General features: G+C 37.6%; 2 protein-coding genes across 2 annotated transcripts in view; one reads left to right on the forward strand and one right to left on the reverse strand.

Moving 5' to 3' along the window:
• Nucleotides 1–10448: 10448 nt before the first annotated feature.
• LOC114534004 (fibroblast growth factor receptor 3-like) overlaps nt 10449–17479 on the forward strand; it is a 29681-nt gene continuing 22650 nt past the window's right edge. The window contains exon 1 of the mRNA XM_028555643.1: nt 10449–10587. The gene's annotated coding sequence lies outside the window, so the exon portion shown is untranslated. The remainder of the gene's footprint in view (nt 10588–17479) is intronic.
• LOC114534005 lies at nt 14861–17383 on the reverse strand. The gene is made up of 3 exons (XM_028555645.1): nt 16888–17383; nt 16513–16628; nt 14861–15668 (listed from the first exon to the last, which is right to left on the reverse strand). Exons 1-3 carry the CDS (start codon nt 17231–17233, stop codon nt 14862–14864), a joined length of 1269 nt encoding a protein of 422 aa, XP_028411446.1. The 5' UTR covers nt 17234–17383; the 3' UTR covers nt 14861.

The raw sequence follows: 17479 nt of genomic DNA on the forward strand, positions 1-17479 counted from the left end.
GCATGACCTGTCTAGCAACAAAGTTGAAGTAAACATACATGCAAAAAACGTTCGCTATGAATTCGATTCAAAAACAATTTATTGAGGACGCCGAGACTGGGGGGTGAGTGCAGCAAGGGTTACCTACCTCCTTGCCTTTACCAGCTGGGCAAGTGGGGTAAAATTCACCTTCTTATATAAAAGGATTACATTCTATATCTTAGGTAGAAGTGAAACCAACGAGCTTCACGAATTGCACAATCGTCTCGTGATAAGTTCCCAGACGCCAAAATTATCGTGGAAAGAGTAAACACGATGAAACGAATTAAGTTGAATAGACGATGTTTTGAGTGTGTACTGTTGTGGATTGCATGAAGTCCCCTTTCTCGAAAATCTGCCCCCTTTGTCCGCGCAACGTTCCGCCGTCCCACCATCTCGTTTTCCTAGTGCGATTTTTTTAAAGAAAAAAATATTGATCCTTTTCGTAGGTTTAGGTTTAAAAAGATAGTTCGATGAAATAAATGACCACGATTTACTTGAAGTGGTCGTGTTTTGCACTATTGCTTGAACCTACCTTGCTCTAAAATTTACTTTAATCGTACTGAGATTAAATTATAGAAAACATCAACTTCCTTGTATTGAATGGCAGATTATCATAGTATTGTCAACATTTGTAACTCACACGTGCGTATAAATAAATATCGTGGGTCTGAATGAGGCGTTCGTGTTTCCAAGATATTTTACCTTTTTTGTCTCATCTAATGATTAGTCATATACCTGATTAGTTTCTACAAGTATATTATTAGCGCTCAGTCAATTTAATTTTTTTCTAGGCTAAAAATAGTATTTTAGCGCTACAAAAAAAGACGAATTCAAAAATAAACTAGAGATGCAGGCATGCAGCAAATCGTAAACATGTAATTGTTATTTTTTAAGCGTCAACCCTGCTTTTGACGTCACGTAATTAGATAGTCGATGTTTTTGATCTTGCGTAGTAAGGACGATAAACAAATTTTTTAAAAAGGACTATAAAAAGTGTAAGTTTTCTTTTCAACAAAACTGAAATAACTTTTATTGCCATATCCCTTTAATGTGATAATCGTGGGCTTTAAATGAAATAAATCAAACTGACATTCCAAAAAGGGCAGATGGTGTACTTGGATCTGCAGGATAAGTTTATGCTAAGTTTAAGCTTCTGTGAACTCTTGGAGCATCTCAGGTCTTGTTTACACTATACCAGATTTGCATGGTCACAACATAAAATTAGCCATGTCAAAGGGAGTTTTATTCCCAAACGTTTGATACCATCATTTTTTTAACATGATCTGCAGAATGAAAAGGTTTTGTGGACAAAGATATCGTAAAACTCCGTAAAACGATTTCGTGACCGTATGAATCCAGTATAGTGTAAACGGGGTCTTAGACGGAAAAATCTTGAAACTATATAGCCATAAATCAAGAATTAGTAGCAAATAAAGTAGCAAGAATTTCTCGTATATCATGTCCTACGAAACGGTACTGCATGTTGTCTTCGGAAATCCTTTTCAAGCAAACCGTAAAATCAATGAAAATGCATTTGGTTATAAGCTAAAACTCGAGCCGCTCCGGTTTAGGGCACTAATTCTGCTTGGAGATATATTACACCTGGGTATTGTGACAGAACATAGCCGAATCCTAAGTTCTGCAAATTCTACGTCACTGACGGTCGACGTTGCATGCTTTTGTTTGTTACACGCATGTGCGAAATTTGTAAATGCTGGTAATCAGCAACGTCCTGATTGGCTAAAGCCGAAAGTTTGTAATCGTAAATAATGTCAGCGAGTTAGTTATTGAACGTTCATTTCGCAAACTTTATGTAAAATCTTTGACAAAATAAAATGATATTATATGCCTATATTGGCTATAAAATAAATGGTCGGTGGTTATTGAGCATTAAACCCTTTCTCTATCCAATAAGATGACTTCATTGATCACCAACAATATATCGTAAAACATCGCCGATGAAGTACGACACATGAAAATGAGGCTTAGTATTTGACGTTTCGTCCTTGACGATTTTGTACCATTTTGTTTTTTAAATGTTGAAATTTTTTTAGCTGTCACTCAAAATTCAATGCCGTTATATGAGATGACTTCGGAAATGTTCGGCTTTTTTTAACTTGCTTAAGCCTTGTTACACGGTGCAATTTTTCTTGCAACTTGCAAAGCAATTCTACTTTTGAGAGATGTAAACTTTGCAGTTACGAAACTATGATTATTACACTCCATGTACGTTTGTTAAACTTGAATTTTGAATACTCCAGACTGCACTTATTTCAGGAATCAGGAATTTATCAACTTGATCCCACCGTCAAAAACGACCTGCTGTTTGTTGGCGGTGGTTGACTGCGACGAGCCGAGATCAACGAAGAAGCGAAACACCCCTGCATCTCGCCAAAAAACCACCACGTTGTCACCCCTTCGAAGCCGCCATTCACTTATACCGGAGTTGATTGCTTTGGGCCATTCGAGGTGAAACGGGGAAGATTAACTGTTAAGCGATATGGCGCCCTTTTTACTTGTCTCACTATTCGTGCCATCCACATCGAAGTGGCCGCGTCTTTAGACACGGAGTCCTTCATGAACGCCCTTAGACGTTTTGTTGCAAGAAGAGGTCAGCCTGAAGAAATATGGTCAGACAATGGAAGGTACTTCATAAAGGACGAGAAAGAACTATAGCAAGCACTAAACGACTGGAATCAAACACAAATACACGAAGCCCTTTTACAGCAAAACGTTAAGTGGACCTTCAATCTCCCAGCTGCCTCTCATCATGGAGGCGTTTGGGAGAGGTGCATACGGACAATCAGAAAGGTGATGCTGGCAACCCTAAAGGAGCAGCAGTTGGACGAAGAATCCCTCAACACCCTTATGTGTGAAGTCGAGTCTGTAGTGAACGGCAGAATGGCCAAATTTGCCAGACGACCCCCGAGATAATGGGCCCTTGACCCGAAACCACCTACTTTGCTACGCTCAGGATCAAGTGTCCCTCCTGGTGTTTTCTGTAAGCAAGACCAGTGGTGGACCTAGGGGTGTGCAGAATAAATTACTACAGCTTAAAATCGTAATCGCTTTGGTAGATTTTAATGTAAAAATATTCTTTTCAAATCTATAACCAATAGTGTTTTGAATTTAAAATTTCAGCTGTGTAATTTACTCTAGATCTGCACACCCCTAGATCCGCCACTGAGCAAGACGGCTATGGCGGAAAGAGATGGCGTCAGGTGCAATACATGGCAAACGTATTCTGGCGTCGATGGTTGAAGGAATACCTACCGTCTCTCTAACGGCGAAAGTGGAGTATCCCGATGACCAATGGTCAACGACGACGTAGTTTTGGTGCTTGACGAGAACAAGCCGCGGTATAATTGGCCTCTCGGACGCGTGGTTGAAGTCTATACAAACACAGGCGGCAAGAAACTCGTGCGATCGGTGAAACTCAAGACGAGTTCATCTGAACTCGTGACACCGGTGGACAAAATCGTGCTAATGGAGGAAGATCAAACAGGGAAGCAATGAACAAGTACAGTACATAGTTCAAACTATTCTACACGGTGAGTAAAAAAAAACTGACACCTTTGAAATTCAAATTAAAACTTTCGCATTAATTAACCACGTCCTGCATAAGAAGCCCAGACATATGAGTTGAAGTTAATAAAAATCCGTAAAACACTTGAGATATGTGTTAAAATGAATTAAAGTATGTAATATGCTACAAAACTACTGTTAGAACCATGTATGTAACGTGCTCCAGAGGTGCTGCCATTTGACTATGCAACTAGTGACGTAACTTACTATATTATTAGGAAGGATGGAAACTCTCACCTCAATTTTCAACATGTTCACAAATTAAAACACAAATTACTATAGTAAAACGGCACGTCGACTGCTAAAGGCCTACCCTAGGTTTAAGTTGAATAATCAAACTATACTTTCATCACAAAAATAATGCTGAATTCAAAAGAAAGCGCTGGAAAAACGTTCACAAACTTTGTAAATTTGCCGAAATTTTCGTGAATTCATGCGGGATGTAAGTACCTACCCAAAATGGCGGCGGCAGAAGAATCTGATTGGTCGATCATTCTTTGTTTACCTTTCTCGACCAATCAGATTGGTTTATCATACTTTGTTTACCTTTCTCGACCAATCAGATTCTTCTGCCGCCGCCATTTTGGGTAGGTACTTACATCCCGCATGAATTTACGAAAGTTTCGGCAAATTTACAAAGTTTGTGTACGTTTTTCCAGCGCTTTCTTTTGAATTCAGCATTATTTTTGTGATGAAAGTATAGTTTGATTATTCAACTTAAACCTAGGGTAGGCATTTAGCAGTCGACGTGCCGTTTTACTATAGTAATTTATGTTTTAATTTGTGAACATGTTGAAAATTGAGGTGAGAGTTTCCATCCTTCCTAATAATATAGTAAGTTACGTCACTAGTTGCATAGTCAAATGGCAGCGCCTCTGGAGCACGCTACACACATGGTTCTAACAGTAGTTTTGTAGCATATTACATACTTTAATTCATTTTAACACATATCTCAAGTGTTTTACGGATTTTTATTAACTTCAACTCATTTGTCTGGGCTTCCTATGGTCCTGTTGATTGCACACATGTGTCTGTCATGGGAATTGTCAAATTCCAGCCATACGTTCGCGGCTAATTTGAATTTCAAAGGTGTCAGGTTTTTTTACTCACCCTGTATATTTACTAGCATAATCTACAGGGTGAGTAAAAAAACTGACACCTTTGAAATTCAAATTAGCCGCATAGCGGCGGTAATGTCACAGATATTGGCTAAAATATCTCATGGGTATACGAAGCATATCAAATAAGTGAATCATTAACCTAGAACATAAAGTTTGTTCCCTTTTGGAGTTAAAATGCACTCTAAGCTCTGTAGATAAAGAAGAACAGTTTTATCAAATCGTTTTTTTAGCACACACGTCACGTTGAGTCAGTTCAACTGGTTTAAACACTTTCGCATTAATTAACCACGTCCTGTTGATTGTACGCATGGGTCTGTCATGGGAATTGTCAAGTTCCAGCTATAAGTTCGCGGCTAATTTGAATTTCAAAAGTGTCAGTTTTTTTTACTCACCCTGTATTGTTCAGCTTACCTCAATTTGTTTCAAACCATTTGTTATGTTAATATAAGGCTCATAAAACGTCTTTAAGGGGCCGCTATGTATGTTTGAAACACGTAGTTAGATATCGAAATGGTGCCATTTCCATGCCCATGGTCACGTAATGCATGCAGTAATAAGGACTTTAGTTTAGGGGTTCGGGTGTCAGTATATTACTAGATCGGACAGAGCGAGGACGCTCAAAAAACTGCAGTAATTTATCCTACTCAAGTTGGTGTGCGCTAACCAAAGTAAGTCGTTTTTTATCCTCTTGTGTTGATTAGTATCAATAATTGTTATTTATATATAAATTCATGTAGTTATGTTGGTTTGCGCGCATGCCATAATCGGTGTAATCCCTTTCGAAATTGTGTAGTTCGAACCCATAAACCAAACCTAATTAATATCACATACCCGCAACCATACCAAATTCTAGTTACCGGACCTCATTCCGCATCGAAAACATTTTATCAGAAAATTGTGCCATTTAACTGGTATTAAAGTTATTGTTTGTGTGTTATCAGCGTATGGAGTTCGTTATTGCTGCGCATCATACTTGAATCCACTCTTGGGACTTTGCGCATGTTAATAATCTGCCCAGAGAGTTTCACGAGGCATCTTATACGTTGTTTTTTTCCTGGGCATTGTGATAAACCCCAAAATGATCCGAAAGAATAAAAATTCCGATCTAGCAATTTGAAAAATTTTCTCAAATTTGGAATAACTATAGAATACCCCACCATCGAAGCAATGCCTTTGATGTAACGAACCTATAGCCTACGCCCCTTTTTACACATACATTTTAGCCTATGCGCCAGCAACCCTACACACTTAACTTCTCGCCTATTAGCCTACATCCCTACTGGCCTACACGCCTACTGGCATACACGTCTTCTGGCCTACACGTCTACTGGCCTACACGCCTACTGGCCTACACGCCTACTGGGCTACACGTCTACTGGCCTACACGCCTACTGGCCTACACGCCTACTAACCCTAACACATTTGCGACGACAAAAAATAAAAAAAATTTAAAAAAACAAAACGAAGGCGAATTTTCAACTTGTCGCTCACGCCGGAGTAACAAGACGCCTGTTCTGGCGTTAACTCCGGCGTGCAGTGCACGTGCCAGTCTTCAATAGGGAGCTTTAGCAGTGACTACGAGTACGACTACGAGTACGAGATTCGTCATTCTCGCGCGTTGTTTGCTTACGCCATCAGTCGCAACTCGTAGTCGTTGAGCTTTTGAGTACGAGTTTTTTGATAAATTTCGTATACTCGAAAGCCCAACGACTACGAGTTTCGGCTAATGGCGTAAGCAAACAACGCGCAAGAATGACGAATCTCGTACTCGTAGTCGTACTCGTAGTCACTGCTAAAGCTCCCTAATATAAAGCTTTGGAACATAAACAATACAGTAATACTGAGTCAACTCTTGGGAAACACAACTCTTGGGAAAACTGTGTTGTCGCGTCGGAAAATTCCGACAACTGACAACTGAAAACTGAACTAATATTACAGACTAGAAACGCGTGGGTTGGAATTTACTGCAAGAATGAGATTCACAATTCGTCTGTTACAGCATTCATGCTTGCAGATTTGAACCTAATATGATTTCGGCTATTATTATTCAACTATAAACATTTACCTGTAGTCTGTCGTACCAACATTGTCAATATCCAATAAATAAGGGCCCGGATTACATGGCCATGGGCGAGTTGTCCCGGCTGAGGCAGTTGTTTCACTTTGTTGAGTTGCCCCGCTGTATATATATATATATATATATATATATATATATATATATATATATATATATATATATATAAATATATATATATATACTATACTTTGAAATTACGATTATATCGCAAACGAGTTGTCCCTATCAGAATGTTTTACATAATGTAAACGGGAAAAGATCCCAATATTTTCTTGGTAGAAATTATACACAACAAAAAAATCATTATTCACAGCCTATTCTTAACTAATTCGCACACTGCGCCCCTGGTTAATACTTCACTATAGCTAAACCTTCGTGGGAAAAGTACCTACAGTATGTATCGAATTTAACCAGGCCTCTTTCCTTTCCGGTACGAACTGAAACGATGGTTTAACTAACGTTAGCGCAAAAATTCACATTGAGATAAAAGATCCATCCTCAGACTCAGTCAAAATTGACTTACAGTTTGATATGGAACCTTGCCTATTTATCCCAGTCAGAATAACGTGTTAGTTTTGACTGGATCGTCGATTTCCTCCGTACAAGACAACAACGAGTTAAACTAAGCAAGGACTGCTACTTTGAATGGCGGAAGGTGCCGCTGGTGTCCGACAGGGTAAAAACGTGGACCCTGGCTCTTTATCTTAATGTTAAACGACCTTAGACCTTCTGGGGTTGACCCCCTCACGATTTCAGAAGTAGTCTTAAGGCAGGATGTTAGTTCAATTCAAACAACTGTATCTACTGTGCAAACCTGGTCCAATTTGAATATGTTTCGCCTTCATGATGAAAAATGTAAGGAACTTAGAATCGATTATAAACCGATTAAAAATGAATTTCCTGCGATAATGGTGGATAGGAAACCAATTCAAATTGTCCAAGAAGTAGAATTACTTCGCTTAACTATCACACACGACTTGAAATGGAACAACCACGTAAATAAAATGATCTCGAAGTGTGCAAAGCGCCTATACCTTTAGTGCAATTGAAGCGAGCCAGATAAGAATATGATACAATCCTACAAGACTTGCATAAGACCTGTTCTAAAATATGCATCCATTGTTTTCCATTACCCCTTACCAAACTATCTGTGTAAGGACATCGAAAGGACAACTTTTGATTCCGCTATATTCTGTCACAATACCCGGGTGTCATTCCTAATCCCCGGGCGGAATTAGTACACTCGATCGCACGGCGCTCCCAACCGGTTCAGGAACAAGTGTAGCTGCTCATTTTAATATACTAAATCACCTTTTTAAGCGGTATTGTTTGGTGGTATTGCGGGGTCTTTAGCCCAAAGATATTTAGTTTTGCTTCTCACGACAATACTGTCTGGATTTATATAATTATAAGCTAGACGAGAAATAAGCCTAATTCTTAGAATGTAGCCCAAAACGTGAAAGGGATTTCATTTGGTTTACAGGGATTATTTTGATATATTTAGCGTCAAAATGGAGCCTTTGCAAGAATTTTACCGTAATATTTTGTATAAACATTCATAACCGCATAGTAGGCATAATGATATATATGTAATTGCAACATTCACGACAGGTATTTCCAAAAACAAACAAACAAACAAAAAGCGGTCGGTACATACCACACGCGATGCATCATGTTTCAGCTGTCAGACGCATATAAATTAAATTCTTGAAGCAAAATTTGGAATCTATGGACACAAGAGCGGTCAAAATGTATTATCGTTAAGTGAATGGTAAAAATTATGTAACGAGACAGACTCGCGGGATTCTGAAGAAGATTCGCGAGTCGTGAAGCACATGTTTTTGAGAGTGTAGAGTTGAGATTTAATCAGGGCGCTTATTTATTTAATCAGAGTGCTGATCAAGCAAAACTACTTTTGGGCACCAATCCCCCGCATCAAACGTCCATGAACAAAGTTCTGGGGTTGCACCGCCATATATATAAGCGCCCTGGGGCCGGTTGTTCAAAAGCCGGTTAGCTTAACCAGGGTTAACTCAAATAGTCACATCAAATTTTTTTATCCCTTGCTTATGAAGTTGAACATGTTTTTTGATAAATATTTTGTGAATGAATAAAAGTCTTATTTTGTAAAGTCTTACAGCGGTGCAGAAGCATATAAACCAAAACAGCGTAGTAAAATTTAACCCAGGGTTAGCGCTAACCCAGCTTTGAACAACTGGCCCCTGGATTTAATATTTTTGTTATTTTGTCTGCTTGTTAAGAAATCATTATTTCTTCGCGAGGTAGCAGGATCTTTACAATTGAAACCATGCATGCACTGTTCTTAAATATGTGTTTCTGGATCTGCTCTTTCTTTTCGAGTCTTCGTCGTTTGCTCTTCTGTCTTCTTTGCCTGTTTTTTTAATGTTCAGTTTCTTCAACGTTTCACATGACTTTCACTCCAAATTACTCTTTTGCTTAATCCATCAATACGGAACTACATATACTACTATTTTAATCCAAATAAGCTTTCCCTGACGTAACGCTTAAAGGCTGCTTTTCACTTACGCGTTTTTTATACGCATGTGCACGTACGGAGAATTTTAATTGCTTTTACATTTTTATTATTTAACATCTAGGTCAAATAATCCATACCAAAATATGCAGAAAACTATGTTCCTTCGATTTATTCACTTAGTTTTTTCGACGGTAACATGTATAAGGATTTAGACTTTTACATGCGTGTACGTGCGTATGAAAAACGCGTAAGTGAAAAACAGCCCTAAAATGCTCGATCGCCCGTAATATAAAACACAATTGTTTGACATAAGAGCTTTGCAGCTACCTAAAGCATGCATATTCTTACATGCCTCAGTTAAACTTGGCAACGACATACAACTGTTGACCCACATGCGAACGTTCTGACAGGGTGATTGAGGTTTCGAGCCCACAAAATGTCATGCATTAAAGGAAAAGTAATTAATGATTGTGAATGGCCGAAAATTATATTTACTCATATATTCTTTGTGCCAAAAATAAATTATTTAACCACATCATGCCAGCTGATGTCTCCTATTTTTAGAACTATTTTAATATATCTCAACACAATAAAGCCTTGCGTAACACGTTTAATAATATATTACTTTTCAAATTACTTTAGTTAAGATCTTATTTTACAAAAAGTAATCTACAAGAATATCATGTTAGTTTAAAATTTATTTGTGTGTTTGTGTGTTTCTGTTTGTGTGGACTTTTAGTCAAATTTTAAGTCGGTCAGGAAACGACTTCTGGGGTAAATATACCTTAGGGGGTGGGCATGCATAAACCACTTTTATTCCAATTTTGTCGTTTTTGTGTTTACGTGTGGTCGGTGTGGACGGGCGAAGACGAAGGTTTTCGAATTCGATGACGCACTCATATTACTTGGAAATGCGCATGCTCTATACATGGTGCAATCAAATTTCCTTCGTTTTAGCGTTTGCGTATATGGTCAGGCAAAAACGATTCGAATACGCTTCGTGTGAGTAAAGTCGCTATAAAGTCGCTATAGGCAAGAGTGTTAGATAACAAAACATCCTATTATTTTGACTGGTATCACAGGTGTTTGTTATATCTACATGCTAGATTTTAGTATAATGTTCATATGATCGTTTTCAAGCGCTATTGTTTGGTGGTATTCCGGTGTTTTTTCCTGCGTAATGACGCAGACAACATTGTAGGGAAGAAACAAGATTGGAAATCTAAAGACAGATTGTATATTTCACCCCAGAAGTTGATTCTTTGACATCGATTATTGGACTTAGCGTAAGTTCTCGGCCTTTTTGCAATTGGCCGGTATTTGTTCGCTTTTTCTTATAATTGTGAAATACCTGCTGTCACCAGTGCAATGATTTATATATCATTATGTGTGTATGATGAATGATTATGTAAAAAATACGCAAAAAATATTCGGGCCTATATAAAAGGCCTATTTCGAAGCTAAATATATCAAATTAATCTCAGAAATGTGAACTAAATTATTGTACCGGGATTCCGATCGCGTTTTGAGCATTGTTTGACATTATAAAATTGAACCATAGCGTTCTATCAAACCAGAAGATCTTTTCCGATGCAAACCGTATACAATATTCCGGGCCGTAGCTAGAAGCTTAATAATTTTTGTGTGTGTGTGGGGCGGTATATTTAATTTATTTATTATATGGCAAGCTTTTGTTTTGGTTATATTATTCTGCAATTTGCTTGGCTTTTGACAGGTCCGGATTTTCCCGTATTAATTGCCCATGGGCAATACGCAATTCTTATAGCCCTGTGAAAAACAAAGCAAAACTGACGGCGAAAACATTAAATTTCGGCTAATTGTATGTGCATAAAATAAAAATGAAGGAGGTTACTGAAGGAGCATTCAGAATGCGAGTTTTATTTTCCTGAAACGTAATGAATATAATGTTTCTGTTGGACCGTTGACGGTTGATCAAACGAAATAATTATTTCAAACCATTTTAATTAAACTTTACATCCGACTTTAATCACATTAAACATTTGTTCGCCAATGTCGCCAGGCAGCTTAGAGAAGTAATTAAATTACAATATATGAATGAATTATCCCATACTGTATAAAAAAACTGTTTTCACAGTCAGTGAACACTAAAATATCACGCGATTGAGTTTAGCCTCATTATAGTTTAAGGCGCAAATGTAAAAATTCCGTGGCGAACATTCGTATTGCATTAATCTAAAAACATTATCATTATATTGTTCGTCGATGAATGTGAGAAATCCGAGTCAATGCCTCACCTATATAGTCAGTTTAGTGACTTCCTTTTGTTCAGTATACTTTATAATCATATTTATAAATGCGCTTTACGACTGCGCTTTACGACTTTAGATACAGATTTGACACTTTTGATAAAAATATCGCTTGCATGCTTGCCAACAATTAAATTATACAACATGCATGTAGTTTTGTTTCTGTCAGTGCGTTACTTGCAAATATAGAAAGTTAGCTATTAAGAATATATCCTCTATCTTTGAAAACTTAAGTCAGTATTTTACAAGTTATATAGATCTTGCGCGGTCACATCAATAACATATTAGGTTTAAAGTCATATTATCAACTCTAATACTGTTTCACCCATAGAAATAATAGACATAGAATGCGTACTGAACCTCTTCCCTGCGGATTTATAAGGGTATTTTTCCTCGTTTCAGACTCCTGCGAGGAGTTTTTTTGTGCGCAGTCACGAGGAGCGAGATATATGAGTGAGTTTGAAAGGCAAGCTTGTTTTAGTTTTTGTTTTAGTCAAGCACGGGAGCAATAATTGGTTTAGGTTTTGACTACATTGTTTCATGAATTGACTGATGCAGTCTGATAGGTGTTCCTAGCTTTCGATCAAGCAATTCAAGCAGACTCGTCGTCGAAAGCTAAGTATTTGCCTTGTGCATAAGCTTTCAATTTACGGCATCTAATATTGCTCAGGCACTTGGGGTTTCACAAAGTACTATAGACCAATTGCAAAACTTATCAACCGCGCCTTCGTGCAACATGGAAACGAGGCTTGGCTTATTATGCAAAAAACAATATTTGAATTTTTGAAGTACAAAGCTATTCGCTGTTTTATATCCCGGACAGTCAGATGATATAATTTTCACACCTGATGACTGAAATGGTTTTGAAATTGATTCAAATTTATTCACAAATATCACTGAATTTTTTATCTTTATACCACAGTAATGACTGTGAAAATGGTAAAAAGTAATTGATTGAAATGTTTTTGTTTGTTTCTTTTTAATAAAGTACAGACGATGCATTGTTTACAACCCAACCTGAAGGCCGAATTTAATTTAAAAGTCGAATTCGAATGCACCTGACGTTCTCTATATTTTGCGTCGCTACAAAACACTATTCTTTCTATCTATCTATTGTACCTATCAAATTTTAAAGCGGGCTGTTCCAAATTATTTTAATCTACATTCACATTTGTATTATATTATATTTCTTGTATATATTCCTTACACGGCTCTCATGAAAAGCAGGTATATTAATTATTAGTTTGATTTATCATTGTAAATATTTTTGTAGTCTTATTTTGTAATTCATAATCTTGTCATTTGTCAGCATGAAAATCCTGATTGAGAATACCGTGTGTAAATAAAGTTTAATAATAATAATAATAATAATATGCAATAGATGTTTAATAAGGGTTAACCAGAAATACTTGAAAAGGAAAGGATTCCATTCACCAGGGTAACGAAAAATTTTTTAACCTTCGGCTCTGCCTTGCATCATGTAAAGATATATCTTTAAAAACGCAGCTGCTCCATTGTGGCTACATTTATAGTATAATATTGTGGGAAAAGGAATATTAAATAGCAATTCAAAATAGAGAATTATATTATGTCTTGGTTATGAGTATTTTACTATCCATGTCATGCTTGTGTGCCAAGTTGAAGAGTTGTTTTGCTTTTGAGTCGGCATGACATCACATGCCGCAGTCTATATACACAGGGAAAATAAACCAAGAAACTCCGTTGTATACCCTGGCGTGAGCGACGGAGTTGAAAATTTGCCTTGGTTTAGCTTTTTTTTGTTTTGTTTTTTCGTAGTCGCAAGTGTGTTTTCGCGCGAAGTATACTAGTATTTGAAATGTGTATATGACCGTATTTATCTACGTCACAGTTTTGTCTCCCAAGGTTTTGGTGCACAGCTCTATCTAATTTTCCGATGCGCGATTTTATGTCGCTCGCATGATACGGCAATTTCTCCAAGAGTAACAAATAAACCGTTCTTTTGATGCTGTTCGATTAAGTTTAGATTGAATTGGGGTAAGAATATATTCAATACATGTAGATTCTGATCCTATTTTAATAATATCGCTGCCATTTCGCCGTTTAACAAGATGTGATCCTTTAAGCCCGGCGCACACTAGAGCTTGCTTCTCAGCCAAATGTCATTCGTGGCAGCGTGCTTAAGCAGGAAGCTCCAGTGTGCGGTGAAGTTTTTTGAGTTTTTGTTCACTCGTGGCGCCTGGAACAAATATTCAACATGTTGAATATTTTTTGGCACGAATAACGCTTGCCTCCGTGTGTGCGCTGAATTGAAGGAGCAAGCTCGCAACAACTGAATAATGCGCATGCGTATCAGCGACAGTAAACGAAAACAAAATGGAGGGGCAAAGTGAGTTGCTGACTGATGCTACTTTGGAGGACAGAATTGCCGATATATGGCCCGACTATCCTTGCCTATATGATGTTAGATCTCCAGACTTTAAAAACCGAGATAAGAGAGAAAAGGCATTCCAAGAAATTGCCGAAAAATTGCAAAAAACTGGTAAGCTTTAACGATACAGTCGATTAGTCGATACATATTTGAATTTCTTTGCTAATGTTTGTCAAGATTTTGCCTCATGACCTCATCTACACACTATGTATCTCTTTTGGAAAATCAAGGAGTATTGTTTTGGTTTACTTGGCAATAGTGGGGACAGTAGCGTAGCCAGCCTGACGATTTTGTCCCGCTATGTAAATTTCGAGTTATTATAATTATTCATGTATTTAGAAATCTATTGTTTTCACAGTCAATAAACACTCAAATATTAGCATAGCGGGACAAATCGACAGGCTAGCTACGCTACTGGTGGTGGAATCTATTTCCACCTGCAGCATAATAATACTTTTGTACTGTACTGTGCTATTTTTAGTATATACCTAATATTAATTCATTTTGCAGTCGACTGGGTTAAAGCTAAATTAAAAGCATTACGAAATAGTTATACAAAAGCCAAGAAGCCTGGACCCAGTGGAAGTGCCAGAAAAACCCTTACCAAACGGGCTGCCTGGTTGCTAGAAAAATTACAATTTCTTGCTCCACATGTTGCAACACGAGCATCTATTTCAAACGTCGATTTAGTAAGTATATTTTAGAAATAAGTATTCAATCACATAAGTTCATTGAATTATTAGTTGAAAGCCTGTGTAAAACTAGCCATGGTAAAGAAAGTTTACATTTCAAACATGTTAGCCAGACAAGCTAATCAGTTTTAAACAACATTCCAAAACACATTAATTAATTTGGGCTTCATTTATTGTACAATCATATTGTCTTGCCATGGGACAGATCCATGATTGTTAAAGTATGTAGTTAGGATTTCACGCTGATCCTTGGCATTTCTAGGTGGGTTGTGATTAGGATTGCTTTGCAAACCAGTAAGTCTTTGGTCATTTCTCCACATTCCTACAGAAATTGTATGATCAGCATTCTCTAAGTCAGCAGCCGCTGTGTATGTTGATTTGTTTTTTTCCACTAGGTAGTTGTGTAGACAGCAAGCGGCAAAAAGGACATATGTCAACTTATCTGGGCACATTTTAATTGTAGTCAGAAAAACTCTCCATCTGTGAGCTAGAATTCCGAAGGCGTTCTCAACCACTCTCCTTGCACGTGATAATCTGTAGTTAAATATACGCTTCTCTTGTTCTAAGTTGCGATGTGGGTAAGGTTTCATGAGATTCTTTGACATAGGGAAGGCATCATCCCCAACAATGTGGTAGTTTAGTTTAAATACTGAATTTCCTGGAAGACATGTAGGAGATGGAAGGTTAAGTGAATTGGACGCTACTGATTTTTTTAAGGTTGATTCGCCATATACCCCAGCGTCACCTGCACGTCCTGCCGCTCCAATATCTACGTAGATGAATTTATAATTTGCATCTACCAATGCTAACAAAAGAACACTGAAAAAGTGCTTATAATTAAAAAATTCTGAGCCACTGTAACTTGGTTGTTGTATGGCTATGTGCTTTCCATCGATTGCCCCTATGCAGCAGGGGTAATTCCATTTTGTTTCAAATTCAGCGGCAACTTGAAGCCATTCGTTTGCTGAAGATGGAGTCTAAAAAACAAAATGTAATAGTAAATTTTCTTTAAAAATCTAGGATTTATGTTCGACATCAGTGACATCAGATACAAGCATAGATGAAAACTTTGAAGATGACCAAATTTCTGGACAACCAAGAAGTGTAGATACACCAAGTCCATTATTTGACAACGACCTGGATGAAACTCCAAGATCGACAAAAGAGCCATTGAAAATGAAACCCAATAGAAAAAGGCAAGCTGAAGAGGAATTTAAGATAATACAAGGATTGGCACAGTCTCTTGCTGAAAGAAAGTCGAAGACACAGAAGTCAAACAAACCAGCTACTAATCCTGTTGAACCATTTTGTCAATATGTAGCACAGACATTGTCTACGCTTGACACTGGAGTTCGACACCTAGCTGAACATAAAATAAGCCAAATCCTGTTCCAAGCACAAACTGGCACACTTGCTCAAGAAAACCCATACAGATCTATTGCACCTATACAACCACAGCCACATTTTTTCCACACAGAAAATACACAATATAGCCTGGCAGGAATGAACAATCAAGCTGTGAGCACATATTCTCCATTCAATGCTCAGCAACCACATTCTTCACCCCAGAATGACTCTGCAGGTCACAACTTCAATGCTCGTACAGGTATATGGAGTTTGCAAAATACACAAGGTGGCCACACCCCAGAAGATAGGCACTAAAGCATGCAACAACTTTACTCCAGCTAAGTAGCAAGTGGAAAAAAACTGCAATGGATATTGGAAACTAAAAGAAACATCTATTTTATACTATTTACAATAGGATGCCTTTATCTTAATCATGCATTAATGTTGTGTTAAAAGAAAATTCATATTACAAACCTTTAAATAAATTTCTTTTAGTGCTATGTACAATGCTTTGCAAGTTTCTTCAACAATTGATGAAATAGTTCTTTCCCCTATTCGGTACTGAAATGACAGACTCCTAAAAGTCTCACCTAAAATATAAGGTGACAGGTTGAGTCCGTTAAGAAAGCAATGAATCATAATCATTTGATAAAGTTCTGTCACTTCATTGAAATTACTTTTAGGAGCTTTTGGAAAGGAATATTTCCTTGTAGTTCATTAGTTTAAAATCATCGTATTTCGAAATAATAAATTTGAGATCTAAGTTTACAATTTGCTATACTTAAAGAACAGAAAATTTTTAGTTATTATAATTACAAAACCACCGAAAATAAGGGATAAAAAACAAACCTGTTGCAAGAAATCGCAGAGTTACCGATAGGCGCTCAGACGGCTTTAGTGCACTTCGCAAATGGGTATCTTTTTTTGAGATGAATGGGCAAACCATTCCCAAGATTTCATTGAATGCTTCTCTATTCAAGCGATGGTATTGCCGGAATCGTTCTGGATCTTCAGCATTTAACTCACGAATTAGATTTGCATGCGCCCCTTGTGTTTCTCTCCGCAATATCCAGCGCCTTGACCATGTCTGCCGATTTGCAGCTCGTAAACGCCTACGACGTCGTCGCATAAGCAACAAAAAAAGCAACATTTCTTCGAATTCCTCTTCTTCGGAATCTCTTGCTATTTCCTCCATTTTGTTTTCGTTTACTGTCGCTGATACGCATGCGCATTATTCAGTTGTTGCGAGCTTGCTCCTTCAATTCAGCGCACACACGGAGGCAAGCGTTATTCGTGCCAAAAAATATTCAACATGTTGAATATTTGTTCCAGGCGCCACGAGTGAACAAAAACTCAAAAAACTTCACCGCACACTGGAGCTTCCTGCTTAAGCACGCTGCCACGAATGACATTTGGCTGAGAAGCAAGCTCTAGTGTGCGC

This window comes from Dendronephthya gigantea, unplaced genomic scaffold (genome assembly GCF_004324835.1).
Source record: "Dendronephthya gigantea isolate DGI-Jeju-01 unplaced genomic scaffold, DenGig_1.0 000096F, whole genome shotgun sequence".
Taxonomy (NCBI): Eukaryota; Metazoa; Cnidaria; class Anthozoa; order Malacalcyonacea; family Nephtheidae; genus Dendronephthya; species Dendronephthya gigantea.